This window comes from Zootoca vivipara, chromosome 14 (genome assembly GCF_963506605.1).
Source record: "Zootoca vivipara chromosome 14, rZooViv1.1, whole genome shotgun sequence".
In the NCBI taxonomy this organism is placed as follows: domain Eukaryota; kingdom Metazoa; phylum Chordata; class Lepidosauria; order Squamata; family Lacertidae; genus Zootoca; species Zootoca vivipara.
The window spans coordinates 53,963,348-53,989,460 of NC_083289.1; the positions used below are offsets into that span (position 1 = coordinate 53,963,348).

The following is a 26,113-nucleotide window of genomic DNA, read 5'->3' on the forward strand; positions in this document are numbered from 1 at the left end:
TGTGCCCCAGAGAAGACCTCCTTGGCTTAGCCAGGCCTCCCTTGCCAAGCCTGCTTTGGGCAGCTTGGACATGCCATGGAGGGCCACTTTCGCTGCCGGTTGTCAGATGGAGGAGCCAGCCTCAGGGAGTGAGAGGGAATGTTCCTGGGGGCTTTTGAGCTGGCATTTCTGCAACACAGTGGGCATCCAAAGGTGCCACAGCAAGACATTTATAAAAGGGGAAACCAGTGAAATTTATAAAATATTAATAGAAATGGAGGATCGAGAAGATCAATTGTAAAAGGTGTGGAAAAAGGATACAACGGAGGGAAGGTTTGCAGGCTATGAAGGACTGGCGCACAAAATTATTGCCAGCTGCATCAATTAATAGCTAGGAAGTGGAAGGGGCAAGCAGATTATAAAATGGAAGAATGGTATATAAAGAGGTGTGGGATATACCTATTAATGATAAATTAGCATTAAGGCAAGATGGGGAATATGCAGGAGAAATTAATTTGAGGAGATATGGAGGGTGTTTGTAGAATTTGTACTGTTAAAACGGAAAGGGGTCAAACCATCGCAAGAGGTGTTGAAATTTTGGAAGGTTGTACAGTATAGTTACAATGAAATGGTCTCAGTGGTGGGATGCACATGTTTATTCTTATTTATGTATGATTATTACTTTGTCAAAATAAATAAAAAGACAAAAACAAGGAGGTGGCAGGACTTCTGCGCTGGTCCAGGAAGTGTATCAATTTGTCCTGAACCTCTCCTTCAGCAGCAGGGCACTTGTTTCACACACCAAAAGTCCCAGCCACAAAGAGCTGGGAGTGCATCGCAGACCTTGCACACCACCTCTCACCTGGGCATTGAAACCTGTCTCACATCCGGGGGGGATTAACTCCTAGGGCCCTTCAGTTTGGGTGGACTGAAAGTTTCGTGCATGGCCAAGAACGTAGGCACTTCTTCCCAAACTCGCAAACTTCAGTCCAACCGCGAAGCCACAGTCCCTTTGGGGTTGATGTCACAGGCATAGCCCACTAGGCTGCAGCAAGTCTGTTTTTAGGGCTGCCAATCAGCCAATCAGCTGCTGAGCCCCAGCTGTAACAACCTGGACCCAAATCAAACTTGGCTGCTCTTGCCTCAGCCTCTCCCTTTCCCTCTCACTGCCGGTGGGTTCTCTTTCAGTTTCCTTGTCCTGAGTGTGGTGTAATGAGTGTCTGGGCGGCAGGATTTTATCTGGCCTCTAAACTGGTTTTCTGCCCCTGCCCACAGAAAAGCTGTGATGTCAAGAAGAAAGAGAAGGGCTGGCGAGCCTCGGGGGTGGAGCGGTCCCATGAGACCTACCGCCTGCTGAAGCGCCGCAACCTCATCATAGAGGCCGTGCGCAACCTTCGCTTGATCGAAAGCTTGTTTGCGTAAGTTGGGGGTTTGGAAGCGAGCGCCAGCTTTTCCCCCTCCCGCCTGCTCCACCAGGGCACATTCCACAGGGAGTGAGTTGGGCTCCTTGGAGGAAAATGAGGGATTGACAGCAATAATCAATAAGTGTGTGTATGCCTTGTTGCAGCCTTCAGAAGATGATAATGGACCAGGAGAAGCAGGAAGGGGTTTCCACCAGGTGCTGCAAGAAGTCCATTGTCCGCCTAGTGCAGAAGCTCTCCCAGGAAGGCCTCCTGCGCCTCTTCCGCACCACAGTCATCCAGGATGGCATCAGCAGAAAGGTACTTCACCTGCCAAGGCTCCCCCCGGCACGTTAGTGTTGCCCATCCGGGTGGTCTTGGAAGTGCCAATCCTTTCTAGCTAGTGAATTTGGGGAAGGGTGATGGAGATAAGTTGAAGTCCAGTCCTCCTAAAGGGTCTCAAGGTACTCAGTGATAAGAAAGAGACACCAGCCTGAGTCCCCTGCTGGGGAGGCCCTGCCACTCATAGAATCATGAAATGGTAGAGTCACAAGGGACCCCGAGGGTCATCTAGTTCAGCCCCCTGCAATGCAGGAATCACAGCTGACAGATGGCCATCCTGTGGGATGGGTTTAATTGCAATTTCTCCCTCCCAGCTCCCACACGTGTGGCTTGAGCAGAGTTTTAAACTCCCATCCTTGGCAGAAAAAAAATAAAAGCATCGGAATTAGGCTGTAAAACCTTATTCTGGGCAAGTCCAGCTACGAAGTAAGCTGGCTCTCCCTTTCTTACCCGTTCAACAACTTCTAAAATAAGTTTAAACAAAGGATTTACTCACTTTATAAACGTGCATTGGTTCACAACAATAGCAGCAGTAAAACCAATGCAGGCAAAATACTTCTATGTACTGTATAACCAGCTTCAGGCACGTGCCTAAAGTTGGAGCACCCAGCGCTGGTCAAAGGGACAGGAACAGGAAGTACTAGATGCTCCTTTCTCTCCAGGAGAGGAGGGGAAATGACATCACACAGAGCCCGCTCTACCAGCTGTATGTGTCTGTTGGCAATACAGCTGTGTGAAATTTAGCCCCTTCTCATGCTAACTGGCCCAAATAGGCATGCTAGGTTTGGCTGCTAATCTCCCACACTTCCAACCTCTTGTTTAAAAACTTCTGCTGAACGAGGGTCCACCACCTTCTGTGGGAGCCTGTTGTACTGTTGAACAGTTCCATGGCCAGAAAATTCTTCCTGATGTTTAGTGGGAGTCCCCTTTCTTGTAACTTGAATCCAATGGGCAATCCTATGTGGACAAGGAATCTTACCTGCTCTCAGGGGCCTGTTTGCTCTGCTTGTCTTAGTGGTGTAGCTATCTGCTTGGGTGCCAGGGGAGAGGGGGGCAGGGCAAGGTGCCTGCAGAGCAGGGCACGTCAGAATCCCAGTGCCTGAGCCCCGTTCTGCTCTGAAGCCATGCAGAGCTCCTCCAACCCAGAGTGGCTGTTCCTCCTAGTTGGCCTGCTCAGAAGGCTGCCTGGGACCTTGGGCAGAAGCAAGGTGTCTCCCAAGGAGCTTCACAGACAGGAAGGGGAAAGGGCTGCCCTCAGCACCACGCTTCTTTTGCTTGGCCTCTCCTCACCAAGCCTGCTTCTGTGTCTTTCTCTGCCTCTGCTTGGCAGGTGGAGTTTGTGGTCGACCCCTCGGTGAATCCCAGCGACCCACTGGTGAAGAGCGCGATTGAGCAAGTTCGCTTCCGAATCTCCAACTCAAGCACCGTGAACAGGTAGGTGGTGGGAGGGGAAGAGGGTGGCGGGGGCTGCCGGCATGAGCTGGGCAGGCTCCGACTGGCAAGATTTCCAAGCAACAGGAGAGCGTTCAGAGCTTGGCAGCTCCCCCCCCCCCCCCGGTGATTTGGGCTGGTGGACTGAGGTCTCTTATTTATTTTCTATGTAATGTATGTACTGCTGTATCATAGAAATACATCACAGTGGTTTACAACAATATAAGATCATAAAACCATACAGTAAAATGATAAAAATTTAAATCAAAAGAATTAAAAACAAACAGCAGTAGACCATTGGTGTGTGTGTGCTCCTAATGGCCTGCCTAGGTCTGGCGGAACAGAAAAGTGGAACAGAAGGTGCCCACTGAATCTCTAGTGGCAGGGTGTTCCACAGGACTGGGCTAATGACATGAAAGGCTTGGTTTCTCTTCCCTCTGGCACCCATTCATTCCTACTTCCTGGTGGGGGGAGCCCCTCACTCGGGTTTCTGAAACACTTTCCAGTGCCCTACAGATGGCTGCAGAAGAGCTAGTGGTTCAGGGAACATTGTGATGTTTCTGGGGACTGAGCATTGGAGCCTGCTTTGCAGTTTCTTGACGCTGGTGCCTAGCTTCACTTTCCCTTCATAACTGCAGGATCAAAGTCCCACAGACACCAATGTCTCAGGAGTGTCTGGACGAAGAAAGCCAGGAGTCTGGAGTTGGGGCTGCCCTGAGGGAGATGGAGGGCTGCTTCTCTCCTTGCAAAGCGGAGGCGGCTGGCAGAAAGGTGCGCACTGCCAAGCTAAGCTACCACCCAGTCACAGGTAAAGGCCTTTCCTGCTTCTGCTGTTTCCGGCTTCCTGAATTTGGAGGGGGGGGGAGTAGGGAGTGTTGGGCAGTAGCTCCTGCGTGTGTCTCTCCAACACAAACCCTCTGCTTCTCTTCAGTGCCAGGCCTTGGACGCTCCCTGGGCTTCCTCCCCAAAATGCCTCGCTTAAAGGTGGCCCACCTCTTCCTCTGGTACTTGGTTTATGGGCATCCTCTCAGCGCCCAGCAGAGGAGATGGAGCTGCAGCCAGGAGGCAGCGGACAGCCTGCAAGGCCTTGATGCCAGCCTGCCTGGTGGAACGGAAGAGAAGGAGCTGAGAGCAGGAGCCGGGAGCCAGGAAGGCGGCGAGGCGCTAGGGGACCAGACAGGTGAGGAATCGGGAGCAAGCCAGGAGCCCAGAGGATGGCTTGACGCTTGGTCTGAAAGCATTTCTCCATCAGTTAATATTTGAAAGCATTTTGAATAGAAGCAATGAAACTATAACAAAAAGAGAGCATAAATACTAATAACAGCATGCTAAAAAGAGGAGTTCAGTAATCCTATGAGTCGGGGGAAGCCTGGGCAAAAAGATTCCTGTTTACGGGATGCCTGAAGCAGCTGATAGGGCAAAGGGAAGGGCTTGTTTCTACAGCACAGGGGCAATGGCGGGAAGGCCCGTTTTCGGGCCACTGCCCCACGGTGTCCTGGAGGGTGCAGGACCACCAGGAAAAGAGTCCCAGGGCGCCTAGGGGCTCTCCTAGGGCTCTGCAGGGGCAGCAAAGGGCTTTCACAGTGCTTGCTGCTGCTATGGGGAAATGGGAAATGCACGTATGAGGGGCTGAGGGTTGTGTGCACTGTGGACTCTGGGCGGCCCCAGTGCCTCGTTTGGGATCAGCCGCAAGGAGCCATCTGTGACCTCTGCCCAGTTGTGGGGAAGGGGTGTGGGAAGAATCTGGAAGCCCTCGTGGAGCTTGCTCTCTTCTTTTTCCGCTTCTTCCCTCTAGCACCAACCCTGAGTCGGAGGATCCCCCCCTCCACCTTTACTAAACAAGGGCCCTGCTCAGCTAGTGTTTGCTGGAGCAAATTCTGACATTCCTGTGTCACTGTAGCACACAGTGCAAAATAAATGAGACGTGACCTGAGGATATTCATTTCAGCATGAATGGGGGTGAACACAAGCTGTTCATAAACATAGGAACAACCTTGTGGTCCATTTCTTCCCCCCTCCTGTTTGCACAGTGGCCACGTTGTAAAGTTAGCAGGGGTCAGCAAACTTTTTCAGCAGGGGGCCGGTCCACTGTCCCTCAGACCTTGTGAGGAGCCAGACTATATTTTTTTGCCGGGGGGGGGGGGGATGAACGAATTCCTATGCCCCACAAATAACCCAGAGATGCATTTTAAATAAAAGGACACATTCTACTCATGAAACATGCTGATTCCCGGACCGTCCGTGGGCTGGATTTAGAAGGCGATTGGGCCGGATCCGGCCCCCAGGCCTTAGTTTGCCTACCCATGAGTTAGAGGGAGGAAAGCTTTCCTCTGTCCACTTTCTTCACACTTTGCCTCGCTTTATACATCTCTATTGTCTCTTCTTCCTCAACTTCACTCTCTACGTTTCCTCCTGGGGGAGTCACTCCACCCCTTTCATCCCTTTGGTGGCTCTTTTCCGCCCGAGCTCCCCCCAGTATTCCACGCCAGAGATCCGTGTGTTGGCATGAATCTCCCTTGACCACCCCACGAGAAGAGTGTTCTCTCTTTCCCTTGCAGTGTACGTGGACGATGCCTCGTGGAAGCGGCACATCCCTCCTCTCCCGCTCCACCGGGAGTTTGGCCATGGCTGGGCTCTCGTCAGCGACATCCTCCTCTGTCTGCCACTCTCCATCTTTACCCAGCTAGTGCAAGTCAGCTACAAGGTGCTGGGCTTCAGTTCAGGGGTTTCTCCTGCACCCAATTTCCCGTCAGTCCTGCTGTGGCTACAAGTTGCCGCCTGATCCTTTGGAGGGGTGGCAGTTAAATCCTTTGGTGGGGGGGCAAGAGCTGCTTGCCACACCCATGGGCACCGCTAGCCAAGGCCACAGGCGGAGGTCCTGGCCAGCCTCCTTTGGGGACCTTTTCAGCTTCCATGCAGCTGCCACAGCCTTCCTTGCAGTCGTTCTGTTTTCTAACAAAATATCCCTGGGCTTCGCTTAGGAAAAGCAGAAAGTTATCCAGACTTAAGCTACATTGAAATTGAATTCATAATTTTTAGGTAGATAACCTGGAAGACTATTTAAATGATCCCCTGAAGAAGCACATGTTGATCCGAAACCTTCCAAGATCGATCCGCCAGAAGCTCCTTTACAAGAGGTAAGCATCTTCAGCAGGTGTAGATTTGGGCGAAGGGTGCGATTTCAGAATAGCGGAGAATACCAAACTTTTCAAAGGTCCAGCTCCATGAGCTTGGAATCCACACCTGGGCAATATTAGAGCAGTGCAAATTATTCTCTAAAAAGGTAGAACAGCCGTGTGATTTTATAAGAGCTGTCCATGTCAAATCAACATCACTCTCATCCTCTGGACAAGGTAAAATTTCTGAATGCAACTGAGAGCGGAGAGAAAGCTACGAAGAAAGAGCTGCAGTAAGATGAAGGGCTCAGAAAGGATCAGGGAGTCAAAGGCATTGTGAAAGAACATCTCACTTTGTGTCTCGTGTAAAACATTCAGAAAGTTCTGTTGGTCCTGCCTCTTTCTCCTCTTCTGCCACCCCCAACTCCATTATATAGGGCTTCGTGATCACAGTGTTCAAGTCATAGCACCAAGAAACCCAGCTTGCGATATAGTCTGTTCACTAGGCAGCCATCCACCGGTGCCCCAAAGCCTTCCTTAGAGAAAGGAGAGGGAACAGATTCACTGCTTTAGCCCCTATTGACCCAAAACATCATTTTGTGGGCAGGGGGGGATGTCTCTGACTTTCAAAGGTTGCCTTGGTGGTCGGTTTGAAGCAGCTCTGAACTAAAACGGGTGGCCTGTAGACACTCCCACCCACCCCTCCTTGGGCCTAGGTCAGAATGTTTTGAACTGGGACCCAGGGAGGGCTATAAATATTCCACAGGATGGTTCAAGCTGTTTGAATATGGGACATGTCTGGGAATTATGCACATAGTATTGGAAAACCTGCCAGGTCTTTTTTATTATTATTTTTTTTTGCGGGGGGGAGGGGAGGTGACTGGTGGAGTGCCTGGAAGCTAACGGACAGAAATAAATTGATGAATCCCAAGTCCTTAATCTCTTCACTACAGGAGATACATCTTCTCAGTAGTGGAAAGCCTTCAGCGGCTGTGTTACATGGGCCTGGTTCAGTTTGGACCCACAGAGAAATTTCAAGAAAAAGATCAGGTACAGTGAGTGCTACGTATCTGCACCTCTGACACTTGATGGTCGAAGCAGCTTGCTTTTTAAAACAAAAAACAACAACAACCCAATGCCTAGAGGAGTAATGAGGGAAACTTCCCCTGTCCCCAGTGGGGAAGGAGACACCCAGGTGTGCGTTCTGCCTCCCTCCTGTCCCACCAGACTTGCAAGGGCACCAGATGCACCTGGGCAGGTAGAAGAGGCTTCAGCCCCATCCCTTCCCTGCATTGCCCAGTTCCCAGGAGCTGTGCTTGCTTCCCTGTGTTTCTCATCTAATTTCCTGTTAAACATTTGTGTCCTTCTTGTTGAGTAACAAGAGAAAATCGTTTTACCGTAGTCTGTGGCAGCAAAAGAAGGAAGCACTCTAAAGAGGGACCTACTGTTGCAGAAAGATTTGTGGACTGGAGTCTGCTTTGCCCTATGTGACCCTCTCAACCTGGGTGGAGAGGGAGAAAAAGGCCAACCCTTGAGGCCAGATAGGAATGAATTGCAAGGAATGCAGTCTGTGGCCGCTTAGAGCAGGCTTCCTCAACCTCGGCCCTCCAGGTGTTTTGAGGCTACAATTCCCTTCATCCCTGACCACTGGCCCTGCTAGCTAGGGATCATGGGAGTTGTAGGCCAAAAACATCTGGAGGGCCGGGGTTGAGGAATCCTGGCTTAGAGGTTTCCCAAAAAAAAGCATTTGACAGCAGCCAAAGTACCCTAACATTGCTAAGCAGTTAACACCTCAAGGAGGCAGAACAACCTATAAAAGTAAACCTGGCGTGTGAATATCCCAGTTTGCTCCTCTAGTGCACACTTTACAAGAGTCAATTTGCCATTTTTGGAAAAGGGAAATGGTTGCAAAGCCGTGGTGCCCATCCTGAGCCAAGCTGCGCCTCTGTGGGTCCAGGCAGTTGCTGGGCAGGCCGTTCTCTTCCCCATCTGTCTCTGGAGCTGGATTGCTCTTTCCCAAAGCACTAGGTCGCAGCTGAAATGGCCTTGAGCGGCTGCATCATAATACTGGCTAAACAACTGAGCCTGGCCCAGGGTGCCCCCCCCCCAGCAATGCTTTTCGCAGGGTGGCTTCACGAGGCTTGTGAAGATGCTCCTGCTTCTTCAGCTCGTGTGTGTGTGTGTGTGAAAGGATGCCTCTGGAAGGAGAGCACTCGGCTGCTATCCAAACACACAGCTAACACACCCTAAATCCCTCAAGTTCCTCGTTGCTCAGTTGCTTTGCCCCTGAGCTTTTGTGGTTGCCTTGCAGGTCTTTGTCTACCTGAAGAAGAACGCTGTGATTGTGGACACCACCGTCTGCGAGCCCCACTACAACCTGGCTCAGAGCAGCCGCCCCTTTGACAGGCGCTTGTATGTCCTGAACACTCTGCAAGACGTGGAGAACTTCTGGTTTGACCTGCAGTGCGTCTGCCTCAATACACCACTAGGTACAGAGCCAGACTCGCTAGCCGCTACCGTCCTGCACTGATGGCCCCTTCCTGCCTCCTCTCCTGCCATATCCTGCAGCTCTCAGCTCCTAGCCTCTGGCCACCTGCCTCTGCATTCTCTGGCCCATGGCAAGGTTGCTGCTGCTGCTGCTGCTGACCAGCTCCTCCTCCTCCTCCTTTCAGGAATTGTCCGCCACCCCCGTGCCAGGAGGGGCGGAGCACAAGCCAGCGAGGCTGGCACCACCCTGGACGTGGCAATGGAGCAAGAGTCGGCAGCCCACAGGCACAACCTTGAGCGCAAGTGCGCCATGCTGGAATACACCACGTACGTCTCCTTTCCTCTGTGGTTGCTTGCAGAGTTCGGATGTTGCTTTGGCAGCGCAGAACGCACTCGGGGGTGGAAGGTGTCTCCCATCCGCCAGCGGAGGCGGGGCTGGTAAAGGGCTCCAGCAGGGAGGAAAAGAGGAGCCCCCTGGGCTTTCTCCAGGTCTTAGCTGATCAGATCTGAGATGCAGAGGCTTAAATGCGCCTTGGAAGTTGCGCTGTTGAGCCCTTTCTGCGCAGATTCACGCTTCTTGTAGTGTAATAAGAGAGCAGCAGATAGGATCAAAAACAACGTAAAAGGCCCATTGGGGTTTCCTTCCCCTCTCCTTTTAAAGGCATTTCTTTATTTGCCTTTTCAAAGTTAACACAGAAAAGGCCCAGCACAAAAACTAAGCTGTACTGCAGCTACTACTGTCTGGAAGAATTAGGCACCCTTTCCTGAAGTTGGGTTAGCAGCATCAGGAAGAGAGAGGAGCAGGAAGTCACTCGGGATCATAGAACTGTGGAGTTGGAAGGGACCCCCAAGGGACACCCAGTCCAACCCCCTGCAATGCAGGAATCTCAGCTAAAGCAGCCATGGCCATCCCACCTGTGCTTAAAAACCTCCAAGGAAGGAGAGTCCACCACCACCTGAGAAAGTACTTTGTAAGGTTTAGTCAAAAATCGCTGGAATAGTTGCATGACAAGACCAAGCCTCCGCCCACACCGCCTGGTCCTAAGCAGAGCAGAGCTGGCCTTTGAGGATTCCTGGGCTAAGCTGTTCCCTTCACAGTGCCCTTTTCACCCCCTTTAAGAGGACGCCGAGAGGTGGAGGAGAACGGCACCATTCCTGGCGACGGGCTCGGGGCTGGTGGCTTGGATTCCAGCTTTTACAGCCATTTGAAACGCAATTGGATTTGGACCAGCTACATTATGAACAAGACCAGGAGGGTGAGTTTTTCTTCCCAAACAATTCTTTTTAAAAACTGCCTCACTCCCCCCCCCCCAAAAAAAAATTGATACCTTTTTAAACAATGCAGACGGTTGAAGAAATAAACCAGATTTTTTAGCACAAGCCATTCTGTGCTAAATTTTGCTTTGACGTGCATTTTATTTTTGGGAGGGAGAGAGAGACTGCTCCCAAAAATCACCTTTCCAGCTGCCTGTATTTTGCGTGGCTATAACTGAAACTTATTTCTGAATGGTGCCGGTGTCCGCTAAGTACTGAAATCAAAGGATTCTGAATGCCACCCCTGTGAAGTCAAAAGGACATTCTGCATACCTAATAATAATAATAATAATAATAATTTATTATTTATACCCCGCCCATCTGGCCGGGTTTCCCCAGCCACTCTGGGCGGCTTCCAACAGAAACATTAAAATACACTAATTTCTTAAACATTAAAAGCCTCCCTAAACAGGGCTGCCTTCAGATGTCTTCTAAAAATCTGGTAGCTGTTTTCCTTTTTGACATCTGATGGGAGGGCGTTCCACAGGGCAGGCGCCACCACCGAGAAGGCCCTCTGCCTGGTTCCCTGCAACTTGGCTTCTCGCAATGAGGGAACCACCAAAAGGCCCTCGGAGCTGGACCTCAGTGTCCGGGCAGAACGATGGGGGTGGAGACGCTCCTTCAGGTATACGGGACCAAGGCCATTTAGGGCTTTAAAGGTCAGCACCAACACTTTGAATTGTTCTCGGAAACATACTGGAAGCCAATGTAGATCTTTCAAGACCGGTGTTATGTGGTCTCGGCGGCCACTCCCAGTCACCAGTCTAGCTGCCGCATTCTGGATTAGTTGCAGTTTCCGGGTCACCTTCAAAGGTAGCCCCACGTAGAGCGCATTGCAGTAGTCCAAGCGAGAGATAACCAGAGCATGCACCACTCTGGAGAGACAGTCAGCGGGCAGGTAGGGACTCAGCCTGCGTACCAGGTGGAGCTGATAGACAGCTGCCCTGGACCTGTTTTGGGCAGGTGGGCACAGCATTGCAACCCTCCATAGCAGGAGCACAGGAGGCAAGAGCAGCCATGGACGGTGCTTTCCCAGTCCTTAATGGCCAAAAGCTTCTCTAAGAACCTGCTTTGTGTGGGAAGCTCTCTGTTCACTCTGCAGCCCACATGCAACGCCAAATCCACACATTTCCCCCAGGGCTGTCACCTGGATCCGTTCCTCCTGCTCACTCCCAGGCAGGGTGGATTTGATTTAAATCAAATCGATTTAAGTCACTAGTCAGTAAGACTTGATTTAAATCACTTTTTTACAGAAAGGCTCATTCTTGCTGGTATAAATAAATGATTTATAAATAAATAAATAAAATCAGATTTTTTATAAAAAAAAATTAAATCGTATTTTTAAAATAAAATGCTTTTGGAGGAAAAAAATCTTTCTAAAGGCATTTTTCTATTTAAGTTACATTATAGTCCAAAGGCTATTCATCAGGAAATAAGGATTTGTTTTAAGTTTTTCATGTGTGCTAAAACTCGGTTTTAAGTTTTTTTTAGCCACATCAGTTAACAAACATGGATACATATGCTGTAATGTTACTGTTTTAGTTAAATAAATTGTTTAAATTGTTATTATGGAAATGATTATTTTTCTCCTTCCAATAGAGTACAGCAGAAAAGTTGTGCAAATATAAACAATAATTTCATAATTATCTGTCTATGTATTTCTAATAGTATAACCAAATCAGTAATTTTTGATATAACGGTAAAAACTACTCTGAAAATTTTTTATTCCAAAAACGGAACCTTCACCTGGTTGTCAGTATTAAGCTTTTCTCCACCCTCCTCCCAGGGCTCCTCTGCAGTTGGTTAGGAATGGCTCCTTTTTGGTCAGCTGAATGCAGATGTGGAGCTCAGGCTGTGCAGGTGACTGCCAGATGCTGCCGAGCTTGGCTAGGAAGCAAAACCCTCTCTCCCCTCTGAGCTTGAACCACCTGCGGCTTTGCATGGCTGGTAACCCTGTGTGCTTTGCCGCTAGGAGAACGCCGCTGCTGAAGTCAGGAACACGGTCAGGCTGCAGACCTTCCTGACCAAGCGCTCCCTGCCGCTGAGCACAAGAGGTAATGGGGCTGGGGGCTCCCCTGTGGATATGGGGGGGGTGGGGTCCACAGATATGGTCGCGCGTGGCTCCTACTCCTGCAGGGGAATTGGGGGGGACGACCCAGCTCTCACGTGGCCGTTGTGGGAGCTGTGATGCTGGTACAGGTCCAAAGAGACTGACGTCCTGCGCAGCCCTTGCTGCGGAAAAACGCTTTACGGAACTGGGCAGTGGAGACTAGAGGCAAGATGACCTTCTTCCTAAATCGCACCGAGGTATTTTGGCGGCACCTGGTGCTCCTTTTGAGGATCTCTCAGGAGAAGTCAGATCAAATTAAACCCTAAACAACTCAGGCTCCAAATTCCCGTAGGCCGCTTCCTTCCCTACAGACCTCCCCGGGTGCTGAGATCAACAGAGAGAGCTCTCTCGGTAGTTCCTCTCAGGCTCAGTGGGTGGTGGCCCAGCGCCTTCTCTGTGGTGGCCCCTGAGGTGGCAAACTCCCTCGCCGCAGAGGTGCGCCTGTCGCCTTCACTGTGCATCTCTTTACCCTGGCTTTTTACACCTGAGGTGCATATTTTTGGCACCAACCTTATTTGGGTGATTGCAAGTTGTTGTATGTTGTTGTTGTTGTTGTTGTTTAGTCGTTTAGTCGTGTCCGACTCTTCGTGACCCCATGGACCATAGCACGCCAGGCACTGCCTCCCGCAGTTTGGTCAAACTCATGTTCGTAGCTTCGAGAACACTGTCCAACCATCTTGTCCTCTGTCGTCCCCTTCTCCTAGTGCCCTCAATCTTTCCCAACATCAGGGTCTTTTCCAAGGATTCTTCTCTTCTCATGAGGTGGCCAAAGTATTGGAGCCTCAGCTTCACGATCTGTCCTTCCAGGGAGCACTCAGAGCTGATTTCCTTAAGAATGGATAGGTTTGATCTTCTTGCAGTCCATGGGACTCTCAAGAGTCTCCTCCAGCACCATAATTCAAAAGCATCAATTCTTTGGCGATCAGCCTTCTTTATGGTCCAGCTCTCACTTCCATACATCACTACTGGGAAAACCATAGCTTTAACTATACGGACCTTTGTCGGCAAGGTGATGTCTCTGCTTTTTAAGATGCTGTCTAGGTTTGTCATTGCTTTTCTCCCAAGAAGCAGGCGTCTTTTAATTTCGTGACTGCTGTCACCATCTGCAGTGATCAAGGAGCCCAAGAAAGTAAAATCTCTCACTGCCTCCATTTCTTCCCCTTCTATTTGCCAGGAGGTGATGGGACCAGTGGCCATGATCTTGGTTTTCTTTGTCCATGGAGTTTTCTTGGCAGGGATACTGGAGTGGCTTGCCAGTTCCTTCTCCAGGTGGATCACGTTTAGTCAAAACTCTCCACTATGACCTGTCCATCTTGGGTGGCCCTGCATGGCATAGCTCATAGCTTCTCTGAGTTATTCAAGCCCCTTCGCCACGACAAGGCATTGATCCATGAAGTTGTTGTATAGTGTTTTTAATACTTGTTTTAATGTTGTAACCTGCCCTGGGACCTTCAAGTGAAGGACAGGTTATACATAAATTAGTAAATAGTAGCAGCTCAAATAGCTTAATAGATCAAAAGCTTTTTAACTGCTCTGTATGTGTGTGTGTGTGTGTGCAAAACAGGGTTGCAATTCTCGCGCATGCTCCTGGGAGAGTCTCTTTAGACCGGCAGTTGACATTTCCAGTTCCTGCCTCCCTCTTCCATGCTTTTGGGGCCCGTAAAAGCCCCCCCCCCCACTGCTCCCCCATGAGCTGCTCCCCCAGACAGGCGGTGGCTGCGTGTGTTGCTGTGCATTCCCTCGCTGGTTCAGAATTTCCCTGTTGGTTCCCAGGTGGTGGCGGCAGCAGCAGCTCTCTTTGGGGAGACGGGCTGCTGGGTGCGGAGCCTGCGGTCCAGAAGGAAGACCTGGAGGTCGAAAGCGAAACCACGCTGAACAGAAGCCAGAGAGTGAGGGGCGGAAAGAGCCAGAAGAGGAAGCGGCTGAAGAAGGACCCGGTGAAGAAGACAAGGAAAAGGAAGAAGAAAAGAGGTGGGGGCGGGGGGGCAGGCTGTGCATGGCACCTGCTGGCCAAGAACCACTTAGTGCTCTGAGCGCCAAGTTGGTCTGGATCGTCCTCTTCCTTTGAGATCTCCATGTCCTCCTAATGGCTTGGGGCAAACCCTCCTGCCTGCCTTTTGGGGCTGCTGGGCACAGGGGGGCCGGAGTGGCTGTGCCCTGGCCCCCCACATCTGTGGGCCTTGGATGCCCACCTCCTCCCCCCGCACACATACACACATGGGAGAGGGAGAGCCAGGAGCGGCTCACTCACCACAAGTTGCCTCCTTCATTTCTAAGAGGGGGGCGCTGCCGGGAAGAGGAAAAAGCCGCGCTACCACGACGAAGCGGACCAGAGCGCTTTGCAGAGGATGACCCGCCTGCGCGTGACGTGGACCGGGCAGGAGGACAGCTTGCTCATGCTGTGCCGGATCGCCAGCAACGTCCTCAATGCCAAGGTGGGCAGGGCAGCGGGGGTGGGGGTGGGGGGAAGCTGATCTCAGCAGCGAGGCTGGGAGGGGGCGACTTGGCAGCCAGCAAGGGGGGAGAACAGGAGGGTGACTTTGGGCTTCCCTTGTGTGCAAAGGGTCCAGGGGTCCTGGCCTCGGCTGAGCGGGGGCTCCTTTCTCTTTTTCTCCTGTGCAGGTGAAGGGGCCGTTTGTCCCCTGGCAGGTGGTCCGAGACATCATGCACAGCAACTTCGAGGAGTCACTGGACAAGACGTGCCACTCGGTGGGGCGGAGGGCGCGCTACATCGTCAAGAACCCCCAGACCTACCTCAACTACAAGTGAGGCGCTTTCCTCGTTTCATAAGCTTTTTTTTTTAAATGATTTTTATTGTTTTTACAAACAAAACTACACAAACTACACAAACATACAATATAATACTGTCCCTTCGTTCTCCCTCCACCCACTGATTCACCTCTGCCACCAGTGAAACCAGTGTGCTTTGAGAGTCAAAGGGGTCCATTGTAAGTTGGGTTTAGCCTCCCCCCACCCTCCTCCCCCCTCTTCCCCCCCCTGCCACTGAGAGGACAGGAGTGGAGGAGTTCTGAGGATTGGTTTCCCCCAGCTCTTTCATAGATACCTTAACACAATACAAACATACACATAATAGGGGAGAGTTTTAACTCCCCAATTCCTATTACCTTAACCTTATACTTGTGACTTCCTCGGTGGTCTTCCTCCTGGTTTTCTTTAAAACAAAATCTAGAATTGATGGCGGGTTTTCTATTTCAGTTTAAAATCCTTTTCTTGTAATATTAACTCAACCCTCCTCCTTTTCCATGCTGTCCTCCCACAGATCCCCTCCTGCCACAAGAGAAATCCGTGGGGCACAGCATTTCCAAGGTTCCATTATATCCCCTCCTCACCCCTCCGAGCACCCCCTGCCACTGAGTATCTCAGAGTAAGGAAAGGAGAGTAGACAGCTTTCTGCCTAAACCTAACTTATCTTACAAAAATTTACATTCACTTAAATTCTTTCCTAAGCTGCTCTTATAATTCCCTCCAGAAAGCACAACTTTTTCCATTCATTTTTAGACTCCATCTCCTCTCCCTAAGTCTTTTCCCCCAATTGGATCAGCATTTCCGTTAAGCAAGCCAAAATTTCGAAAAACCGTCTCTCAGAAACTAAGAACAAAGTCTTTTAACTATAATATTCACCCCACACCCATTCTTTCCCATGTCCATCTCCAGGCCCTTGTCCCCCCCTGCCCCTGTCTTTTCCATTCCTCCCTAAAATCATCCCACATTTCACCCCCTCCAGGATCTTCAAGTCCATCAATCCTCAAATTCCTTTGCTTCTCATTGTCTTGCTCTGTTTGATTTTCATCCTTTTGAGGTCCATGCTTTGCTTCATCCCAAACATATTTTTTAAAGTCCAAGTCCTCTTTAAAATTTTCATCCAATTGTTCCTCCTGACATCCAAGTTCAATCTCCACAGTCTCTAAAGTCAAATTTTCCTCTATGTCCTGGGCTTGGACTTCATCCTTGTCTGTTGGTAAATTGGGATGCTGCCGTTCCTTGTAGATATCCTCCCATGTTTGTAGATAGTTTAGCACAGCCTCCTGGAAGGCTCGAGAGTACTTTGTTTTCATATTTCTCCTGACCGCAGACAAACAGGAGGTGGAGAACAAAGAAGTACTGGAAAATTCCTTTCTCAGACGGTCGACTCCATTTTGGCTGGTCTTTTCCTTTGTCTTTTAACTCAATCACAACTCCATTCTTAAATCCAAAATTAAACAGTTCTAGCACATTTTCATCCAATTTTTCCGATTTTAACAGTACAATCAATCCACCCGGTCTTTTGACAGCTTGACAGCTTTTTGACAGCTGTCAAAGCGCTCTCCCCCTTAATGATGCTGTACCTCAAGGGGGGCCGGACTCGGGAGTTGAGAGGGTTCAAAAAGGTCTTCTTTCTCTCGGGTTCACAATCTCAAAAGTCTTTTATCGTTCAGCTTAAGATTATTTATAGCGCCTCTCAATTTTCCATTAGGAAGAGACCGACTTCCGTTTCTTTAGAGTCTCTCCTATTTTTCCAATTAACGAATTTAAAGTCCGTAATCACAATTCCACTTACTTTTTTGGAAGTTCGAATTTATTTCGGAAGAATCTGCCGCTTGCCGGGTCGGGACTCGGAGCTTCACTTCTCGGAGGTAAGATCAAGCCCAAAATGGCTCCCGCGGTTCCACCCCACCGGCTCTCGATCGCTCTATTGAGCTCTCAGGCAGCGGGGGATCCGCACAAAAAATGGAGCAACCGCTAGGCGCATGAGTCACCGGGACTCTCTACCCGGTGTTTTTACGGGGAATCCGCTCGCTCTGCGGACCTCCCCCCCCTCCGCGAAGCCAGGGACATCGGCGCGCGAGGTCCCTGCGTCCTTCTCTCCGCCGCGACAGACCGGAAGTCTCGTTTCATAAGCTTTATTGGAGATTTTGAGAGCAGTTACCAAACGCAGAGTGTTGTCTCCCAAGACAAATAACATGCAGATGTTAAGTCTTCCTTGCAGTCGCCCACCAACTTGGAAAACCTTTTTACATTACAAATTCAGCAGCTGTCCTCGGGGGATACTTCAATCTAAAGTGTTACGGTGATTTCTCCACGGTGGCTGCTGCAACTGAGACAGGGGGGAGATGGCTGTGCCATTTATTGTTAATAAACGATATAAACTGAGACCACATGGAGTCACACCCACCTTTCATTGTTAAACCTCTTCTCACCCTCTGGTGGTGAGTTAAGATAAGGTATCTTTATTGTCATTGTCCCCTTGCGGGAACAACGAAATTACTCGGGTGCTACATCCCCTCAGATAAAGCATTCTGCATAATCCAAAATTACTACAAAACCTAATTAAAAACAGTAAATACGATACAAAATAACAAGTGAAATAAGATGACTTCAAAGTCCAGACTTTGTTAAGCATTTAATAAGTGCTCTTTCTGAGCTTTTGAGGCTGCTGTGGCTTTGAAATTATTATTATTTTATTAATTCATTCATATCCCACCTTTTCCCCTGACTTAGGGACTCAAGGTAGCTTACAGCTAAAATAGAAACAGCTAAAACCACCAGGGGGTGGGGAAGCAATCATTTAAAAACTATTACTATTACTGCCACTGTTACTACTACTACTAATAATAATAGTAATTTTAATATTTGTACCCTTCCCGTCTGACTCGGTTGCCCCAGCCACTCTGGGCAGCTTCCAACGGATAAAAGAAAACATCAAAACATCTATACAGATAAATATAGATATATATTGCTTTGTCAGAACATGCAGATCATTGCAATGAAAAGATCATAGCACCAGCCCTTTCCTCAGAAACAGTCAGTTCCCCAAAGTCTGTGGGAACAAAAAGGTATTCACCTGCCAACGGATGGACACCAAGTTGCCTGGGAGCAGCCACCACCGAGAAGGCCCTCTCTGTGTCCTGGTGTTCTGTCCTTCGCTGGCTCCCCTACTCTCAGGGCTCCCTCCCTCCTGGGTTCCTCTTCCCCAGCTTTAAGCAGGGAATGTGAATGTGAATGTGCTGAGAAGACAGGAATGCTGTGGCCAAGGGCTCTCCCCATGAGGCGATTGTCTGAAAGCCAACATTTCCCCTCTCGCCATCAAACAGAGCAGGCCATCCCTCCTTGGGGAGAAGAAGCTGGTGCCAGGGGATGCCCACTTTTTGCTGCCCCTGTGGCTCTTGAAGTGCTTTGTACAGAAGCCAGCATTCTTGGAGGGAGGCTCAGCTTCAGGGCTAAACTGAGGGCTGTCTTCCGCAGGGTTTGCCTGGCTGAAGTCTACCAAGACCGGACTCTGATCGACGACTTCATGAGCAGGAAGAGCAACTACCAGGACCCCAAGGTGAGAGGTTTCTCAACAGCATGAGCAGGGGCAGGTGTGGGGCTCTGGGTCCATGCACACCCCTCAGGATCTGCCTGAAGTAGCCCTGCCCTGCATGGGCAGAGATGCTGAGCACAGCTCCAGGGGGTGTTTCTCTGTGCCGCTTCACCCTTGAATTATTTTCTTTAGTTGCATATAACACTTGATTGTAAAAAAGCAATTTATTATCATCATCATCGTTCTTTTCTATACCACCCTTCATCCAAAGATCCCAGAGCGGTTTACAATATAAAAACACAACAAGACATACCATAATAAGAAACAAAAACAATACTCTCCCGCCCCCCGCCCCCCGGTTTAAAAGGCCATAGATTGTTTAATTAGCCAAAGGCCTGGGAGAAGAGGAACGTTTTGCCTGGCACCTAAGAATATGCAACGAAGGCAGCAGGAGAGTCAGATTTACAAGAAGATAAAACAATCAACTCAATAAAAAAATCACAGCCCTGCTTTAAAACGTGCACAAGTTAAAATAGAGCAAGAATACCTCAACTTCTAAGCCTCTGGGTAGGCATGCCTAACCAAGAATGCTTTGAGCAGGCGCCAAAATGAGTACAGTGATATCAATAGGCAGGGAGTTCCAAAGTGTAGATCCCACACTAAACGATCCAGTTATTAGAGGTGTGGAATGGGAATGATGTGTTGCCTGTAACAGGGCCAGTTCCACTGAGGGACGCGGTGGAGTCGGGAAAGGCGATCTCCTAGGGAAACTGTCGCAAGTTAAGTAGTTAAGGGCTTCCTATAGAAACAGTAACACCTTGAACATGGCCCCGTAGCAAATGGGCAACCCTTGCCAGCCCCTCAGCAGCGGACCCAAACGAGGAGTGGGCTGATGCCAGAGCCACTGGAGGTTCTTCTGCCGCCTGCTGCCCCTCTTGGGCTTTGGAAGGGGGGCAGGAGACCCCCAGCCTCCTCCCAGCCCCTCCTCCCGCCCCTGCCCTGCCAGAGGAGCCCTTGAAAGAGAGATGAATGCCCAGGTGCCATTCATGCAGGTGACCCTGGGAGACGGAACCAGGTGTGGTCCCCGCCTTGCTGGCTCCCAGGACCTGACCTGGCTTTGTTCAGAGCTGACCTCCCTCCCTCCCTCCCTCCTCTGCCGAAAGGTTTGCTCAGAAGAGTTCAAGGAATTTGTGGAGAGGCTGAAGGAGAAGTTCAGCTCCACGATGGGGAATCCCAGACCTGCCATCCCAGACACCCTGGAGGAGCTTTTCCGCAGGTATCTCCTTTGCCAATCTCCGAGAGGGTGTCACTGCAGGAGCTGAGCTCCCTGTCTGCCGAGAAGCCAGCCTGCTCTGCCCCGGGGAATGGCGGACCTGGCTCTTGCCCATCACAGTCTGTCGCAGTCCCTGGCGGGTCTGTAGGAAGCTGCCTTGAACCAACTCAGCCTGGCAGGGACTTTCTGGGGTTTGGGGCCCAGGGGTCCTTTTGGGCCGCCTGCGTGCCGGGGTGGGGGTACGCTACCCCTGGGAGAAAGGGAGATGTGCCTATGAGTGGCAGCTTCAAGTCTTGGTGAGATCTCCCCGTGGCTCCTTCCTTGTCCTTTTCCAGGTTCCGAGTTCTGGCCATCGGAGATGAAACGAACCAAAGCAAGAAAGAGGATGTGCTCAGCAGGTGAGGCAAAGTGGGAAGGGGAGAAGCATAAAATGCTTCCTTCTCCTGTTGGAAACCATTTGACCCTGAAATCCAGTCTCCCCAAGTGCCAAGACGCCCCACCCCCAACCCCCCATTCCAGCTTCCCAAGCTGGGATCCCATTACTAAGATGTGGAGCGGTTTATTCATCACTGAAGTCAGGCTTTATCTTTAAGAAGGAAGGATCTGTGCTGCAAAGGTCGATTTCAGGTTGACGCAGAAAGTCAGGAGCTGAACATGCGCTGAGCTTGCCCTCTTCCGCCCCTCTTTCCTTCCAGCATCTCCGACATCCACTTTCTGGTGCTGCAGAACTTGATCCAGAGCACGCTGGCCCTCTCCGACAACCAGATGAAGTCCTGCCAGTCATTTCAGGTAGAGAGAACCTTGGTCTGCTGAGGTGTGTGCGTCCCCTCACCTATCTTGGGGGCTCAAGGAAACATCCTGGGGCTTGAGCATCTGCTGAGGACACTGGTGCCTGGGGGAGTAGGTGGGAAGACAACTGGCCTGTGCGCCTGAGAACTTATAAAGCCAGTGGCCCCTCTATTCCAGAATCCTGTTCTCACAGTGGCTGTGGGAAGCCAGCAAGCAGGATCCGAGCATAAGAGCAACACTCTCCCCTCCTGAAGTTTCCAGCAAAGCAATGATGCCTCTCACCATTGACACACACCCCTCCTCCCATCCTCCTTTAAAGCCAAACAAGGTGATTCCATCACAGCTTCCTGTGTGAGATGAGTTCCCTAGTTAAGCTACGTGCTGTGTGCCCCTCCTGCAATGCTTGCCAGCGGGGACGGAGTGCTCTAAGCCAGCCCTCGCCAATGCCAGGCAGGGGCAGGGCGCAGAGGGTGAAGAGCACTCATCAGGTGCACATGAAGGGGGGAGCCTGGTTCACACACACACCGATTCTGTGCCCAAGGCCACGGCCCCCCTACACACACGCTAGACCACTTCTGCCCACCAACACTTAGATTCCCTCCTGCCAAAAGAAGCCAGAGTGGTGGTGGCTGAGAGGAGAACAGGAACCTCGTGCCCCCCGCCCCCCCCCAGATGGTGCTGAGCTACAAAACCCCTTCGTACTTGAGCCCTTGGCGATGCCGATTGAGGCTGATGAGAGCTGGAGCATCAGAAGCTAGAAATGGTCAGGCAGTCCTTGGTTCAAAGCTCACCTCTGCCTCAGGCCACCCAGCCTCTGGTCCCTCGGTCCCCTGATAATAACAGTGGCCTACAATGCTGGGAGGTTGTAAGTGTGATGGAGGAAAATGTCTAGGAGGCACTTCAAAATGCTGGCGAAATGATTTGGGCATGTTGGAAATGGCAAAAGTGACTGGAAGAGATGTTTGAAAATACCACGGAAGTGTCACCCTTCCCAAAAGGAAACAAACGTTGAGAGATGTTAAAATGGGGAGCCGAAGTTCCCATCTCTTAGCTTCCTGCGTGTGTGTTTGTGTCCACAGACCTTCCGCCTCTACCGGGAGTACGGGGACGACCTCCTGGTCAAGGCTTTCTTGGACTGCCAGAAGAGGAGCCTCGTGAACCGCCGGAGGGGCAACCACAGCCTGGGCCCCAAGAAGAGCCGGGCACTGCCCTTTGTGCCCATGTCTTACCAGCTCTCTCAGAGCTACTATAGGTCAGTGCCCTACCCGCACCCTGAGGCTGCCAGTGCAAAGCAGAGGCTGTGGGGATGGTGGGGAGGGGCAGCCAGGGGAACCAACACCCCCTCCCAGGGGAGCCCAGGTGGCCCTTCCTGGGGGCTCCCCTCGCCCCCTTCTGCCTGGCATGCTGGAGCACAGGGGAGGCCACCACTTTGTCCAGCCAGGGGAACAGAAGGTAGCTTAGCTCTTGTGCCATCTTCCACGCAACAGCCCTTTATGAGCGGCGTCTTCAGGTATCTATAAAGAGCCGTCACATGGAGCACGTTTGTGCTTCCTGCTGCTTCAGAGGGCAGGATCCCACCCATGGGAGTCCAATTGCAAGAAAGGGCATTCCAACTAAACATTAGGAAGAACTTTATGGCGGTAAGAGCTGTTCAAGAGAGGAACAGACTCCCTTGGGAGGTGGTGTGGTGGACTCTCCTTCCTTGGAAGTTCTTTGGATGGCCATCTGCCCGGGATGATTCTTCTTAAAAATCAGGTTCTCCCTCCTGTTGCAAACGTATGTCCACTACTTCCTCATGTAGCCATTTCATCTTTCTTTCATCCCTTTAATTCTTCCCTTGATGTTAGTCTACTCTCACAGCTGACCTTTATTGTTTCCTCGCATACAGCACCTTTGTGGTTTCTCATAAATATAAGATCCATTTCATGTGTGTAGTGTAGTGCTTCATAAACGTTGGTCTCGTGTGCTGAGAGAGTTATTCTTTGTGCATTCCATCCCTTCCGCTGTCCACCAGCTTGCATACAGGCTGCGCCTATAAATAACTCCCGGATAACATGTCCACTCTCCGCCATTAAAATTCCTCTCTGGGTTCTTCCTCGGCACACAGCTAAAAACAGATCCTGTTTCACAAATGCAGCCTCTTGACAGCTTTAATTAGTAGCTGTTCCTCGTCTTACTTTGAATTGCTCCCTTATACTCCTGGTCCAGTTCAAAGATAATTTAAAATGAAGTCCGTTGCTAAATTCCCTGGAGGGCAGTGGAGATTGACCGCCATCAATCGTGACGTCCCCTGAAAACCTCTGCCAGGGATTCTTTATTGACAATTCTCGGATTCTCTCTCCAGGGTGTTCACGTGGCGGTTTCCCAGCATGCTCTGCAGCGAATCGTACCAGTTCCTCTTGAAGCTCCAGGAGGCCGGAGTGCAGGACCAAGCCACTCGCTTCTCTTTCAAGGACCAAGAGGACTCCTTTGCCTCCGAGGAGATGGTGACCTTTCCTCTGGACGGCCCTGGGGGCTACTGTGCCGCCATCCTGGCCCTCTTCTCCCTGGGCTTGGTGTCTGTGGACGTGACAATCCCAGAGCAGATTGTGGTGGTGGACAGCACCCTGGTGGAGAACGAAGTCATTAAAAGGTGGGGCTGCCTTGGCACTGAGTTTGGAAGGGGCTGGCAGTGGGGGGAGGCCAACTGAAGCCCACCCATCCATTTGGGGTGCACAGCAGCAGCAGCAGCCCTGGGGCTCTTCCTCAACCCCTTTCCCTGAGGCCTCTGCGTGAGCTGCTAAGCCGGGGGGGGGGAGGAGAGCCTTTTCTGGTGAGGCTATTGCCTGGGGTTTCGTACATGTGGGGAACAGTGAGAGAGACGAGCAAGGAGAGGCTCATAGCTGCTCTTCCACACTTCAGGCGGCAGCAGCAGCAGCAGCAGCAGCGAGATCGGTGGGCTGCCTTTGTCTTGCGTTGTTGTGACATTTGTTGGTTGCAGTTTGCAAAAAGATCAAAAACAACTAAATGGCCTCGGTCCAGTATACCTGAAAGAGCGTCTTCAGGCCAGACACCAAGGTCCAGCTCCGAGGGCCTTCTGGCGGTTCCCTCCCTGCAAGATATGAGGTTACAGGGAAATTGGCAGAGGGCCTTCTCAGTAGTGGTGCCCACCCTCCCATCAGATGTCAAGGAAATAAACAACCATTTCACTTTTAGAAGACATCTCAAGGCAGCCCTGTTTAGGGAAGTTTTTAATGTTTGAGGTTTTATTGCTTTAATAATAATAATAATAATAATATTCTATTGGGAGCCACCCAGAGTAGCTGGGGAAACCCAGTCAGATGGGCGGGGTATGTATGTATAAACATTTTTTTAATTTTATTATTATTATTATTATTATTATTATTATTATTATTATTATTATTATTAACTAGATAAACTAGAACAGATGGAAACAACTGAAACAGAAAATGTATAACAGTAAAAGGTAAAGGTAAAGGGACCCCTGACCATTAGGTCCAGTCGTGACCGACTCTGGGGTTCTCGCATTATTGGCCAAGTGAGCCGGCGTATAGCTTCCAGATCATGTGGCCAGCATGACAAAGCCGCTTCTGGCAAACCAGAGCAGCACATGGAAACGCTGTTTACCTTCCCGCTGTAGCGGTTCCTATTTATCTACTTGCACTTTGACGTGCTTTCGAACTGCTAGGTTGGCAGGAGCTGGGACCAAGCAACAGGAGCTCACCCCGTCACAGGGATTCGAACCGCCGACCTTCTGATCAGCAAGCCCTAGGCTCAGTGGTTTAACCACAGCGCCACCTGGGTCCCTTTTTGTATAACGGTGCTTAATGCAAAAGGCCATTATGTCACTGGGTGAACGTTTTAGACAAGTCCTACCCACCCCACAGAAAGGTGTTCACAGGACTGTTTAAATGATGTTTGCAAAGCAGCGGTGTCCTTTGGGTGGAGAGCTGACCTCTGCCGCTGAAGGTTTGCTAGCCAGAGGCTCCGTTGGGGGAACTGGCACCAGGGGACCTTGGCAGAGCAGCTGTAGGTTCCACAGCAGAACCGGCCACCCAAAGAACACACACAAATGGCAAATGGCAATGGAGCACCACCCAGAATCAAATGTGCCAGAGCCGCTTTTGGTCTTAGATTGGTGGGGATTAATAGATCTCACACGTCAGTCCAGGAAGAATCTGTGGCTCTCATTTCCTTCCATTTGAGTTGCACAACCACCTGGGCAAGTTAGGCTGAGAGATAGTGTCTGGCCTGTGGCCACACAGGAGGGCAACCTGCAGGAAATGCTGCTGGCGAGGGGGCGGGGCTGGTTGCTCCTTTGATGTAGCAGACCTTGATTGGGTGGGTGGGGATCCTGTCTGCTCCTTGCAGCCTGGGGAAAGAGGGGCTGGAGGACGACGACGAGGATGAGGAGGAGGACGAGGACTTGGAGGAGAACACGGCCAGCAAGCGGCAGATTGAAGTGAAGGCCCACCAGGCGTCGCACACCAACTACCTCCTCATGAGAGGCTACTATGCTCCCGGCATCGTCAGCACTCGCAACCTGAGCCCCACCGACAACATCGTCGTCAATTCCTGCCAAGTGAAGGTGAAGATGAGGAAGACCCCTGCCCAGGACAGCCTCTGGGCCCAAGGTGAGTCTGTTGGCAGAAGAGCTGTTCCTCACCTTCCCTCTGGCAGGAAGTGGGCTGCCTGTGGCAGAGCAACTAGCTAGGGTGGCCTGCTAGGCTCCCTTTGTCCTGACCCATCCCATTTTGTGCTTGTAGGTCCACCAGTTCTGGAGAACCTTCCCGTCGGAGCCTCCTGCCTCCCCATCGCCTTCACCAGACTCCTCGGTGTCCAGGAAGAAGATTGCGAAGCAGACCAACTTCTCCGGTCCCTGGAGCGCCTCTCTTACAGCCCTGGAGATGCTGCTGCCGCCCTGGAAGTCTGCAGAGCCATTGGTGAGGCCTCACACTTTGGGGTGACCACAGTGGACCTTGCCAGGCAGTTCCAGCACTACGAAGTGGCAGGCGGGGAGCGCACACAGCTCTTGCCCCAGTACCTCCAGGTGGGTGCGATGTGTCGGGTGGATTTCGTCAGGTAGGAAAAGCTTCTTAACGACAGTTCTCCTCCCTGTCTCCCATGCACGTAGGATTTAAAACATTGGGTTAGCAGAGTTTAAAACAGGAACTAGAGACTTAAGGTTAAATTAGTTTAATTTTGTTTTGTCCAGACTGTGTTAGCAGGCTAGAATTTCCCTTCCCTCTCAATAAATAAATAATTTCGGCAATAAACTGTATGGTAAGCATAAAAACGTCTATGTGCTTTAGTTAGTCTTGTACTCAATTTCAGCAGTAACAGCAGCAAATACAAGGCAGGCAAATCTGCTTTTAAAGTTGCATTCTAAAAATCCAGATGGAATCTTCTCTCAGGGGAGAATGGACCATCAAAGAAAGAGACTGAGCCAAGCAGGAAGGAGACAATACTAAGATATCTTTTGACTCCTTTCCCCGCCACAGTACGTAGGGGATACGATCTCAAAAATTGTCCTGTCTGGGAATTCTGCAATTGTGTAGGTCTTAACCCCTT

At 50.7% G+C, this 26,113-nt stretch overlaps 1 protein-coding gene across 2 annotated transcripts in view; it reads left to right on the forward strand.

Annotated features, from left to right (window-relative positions):
- GTF3C1 (general transcription factor IIIC subunit 1) overlaps positions 1–26,113 on the forward strand; it is a 39,759-nt gene that overhangs the window by 8,618 nt on the left and 5,028 nt on the right. For both annotated transcript variants that reach the window (XM_035130536.2, XM_060282638.1), the window contains 23 exons: positions 1,255–1,397; positions 1,547–1,700; positions 3,052–3,155; positions 3,791–3,960; positions 4,084–4,332; positions 5,711–5,856; positions 6,192–6,289; positions 7,222–7,318; positions 8,580–8,757; positions 8,941–9,082; positions 9,876–10,011; positions 12,042–12,123; positions 13,953–14,150; positions 14,457–14,614; positions 14,802–14,944; positions 18,423–18,504; positions 19,644–19,756; positions 20,089–20,151; positions 20,449–20,542; positions 21,622–21,794; positions 22,887–23,174; positions 24,914–25,176; positions 25,309–25,592. In XM_035130536.2, the coding sequence (XP_034986427.2) occupies positions 1,255–1,397; positions 1,547–1,700; positions 3,052–3,155; positions 3,791–3,960; positions 4,084–4,332; positions 5,711–5,856; positions 6,192–6,289; positions 7,222–7,318; positions 8,580–8,757; positions 8,941–9,082; positions 9,876–10,011; positions 12,042–12,123; positions 13,953–14,150; positions 14,457–14,614; positions 14,802–14,944; positions 18,423–18,504; positions 19,644–19,756; positions 20,089–20,151; positions 20,449–20,542; positions 21,622–21,794; positions 22,887–23,174; positions 24,914–25,176; positions 25,309–25,592 (3,558 nt within the window). The remainder of the gene's footprint in view (positions 1–1,254; positions 1,398–1,546; positions 1,701–3,051; positions 3,156–3,790; positions 3,961–4,083; positions 4,333–5,710; positions 5,857–6,191; positions 6,290–7,221; positions 7,319–8,579; positions 8,758–8,940; positions 9,083–9,875; positions 10,012–12,041; positions 12,124–13,952; positions 14,151–14,456; positions 14,615–14,801; positions 14,945–18,422; positions 18,505–19,643; positions 19,757–20,088; positions 20,152–20,448; positions 20,543–21,621; positions 21,795–22,886; positions 23,175–24,913; positions 25,177–25,308; positions 25,593–26,113) is intronic.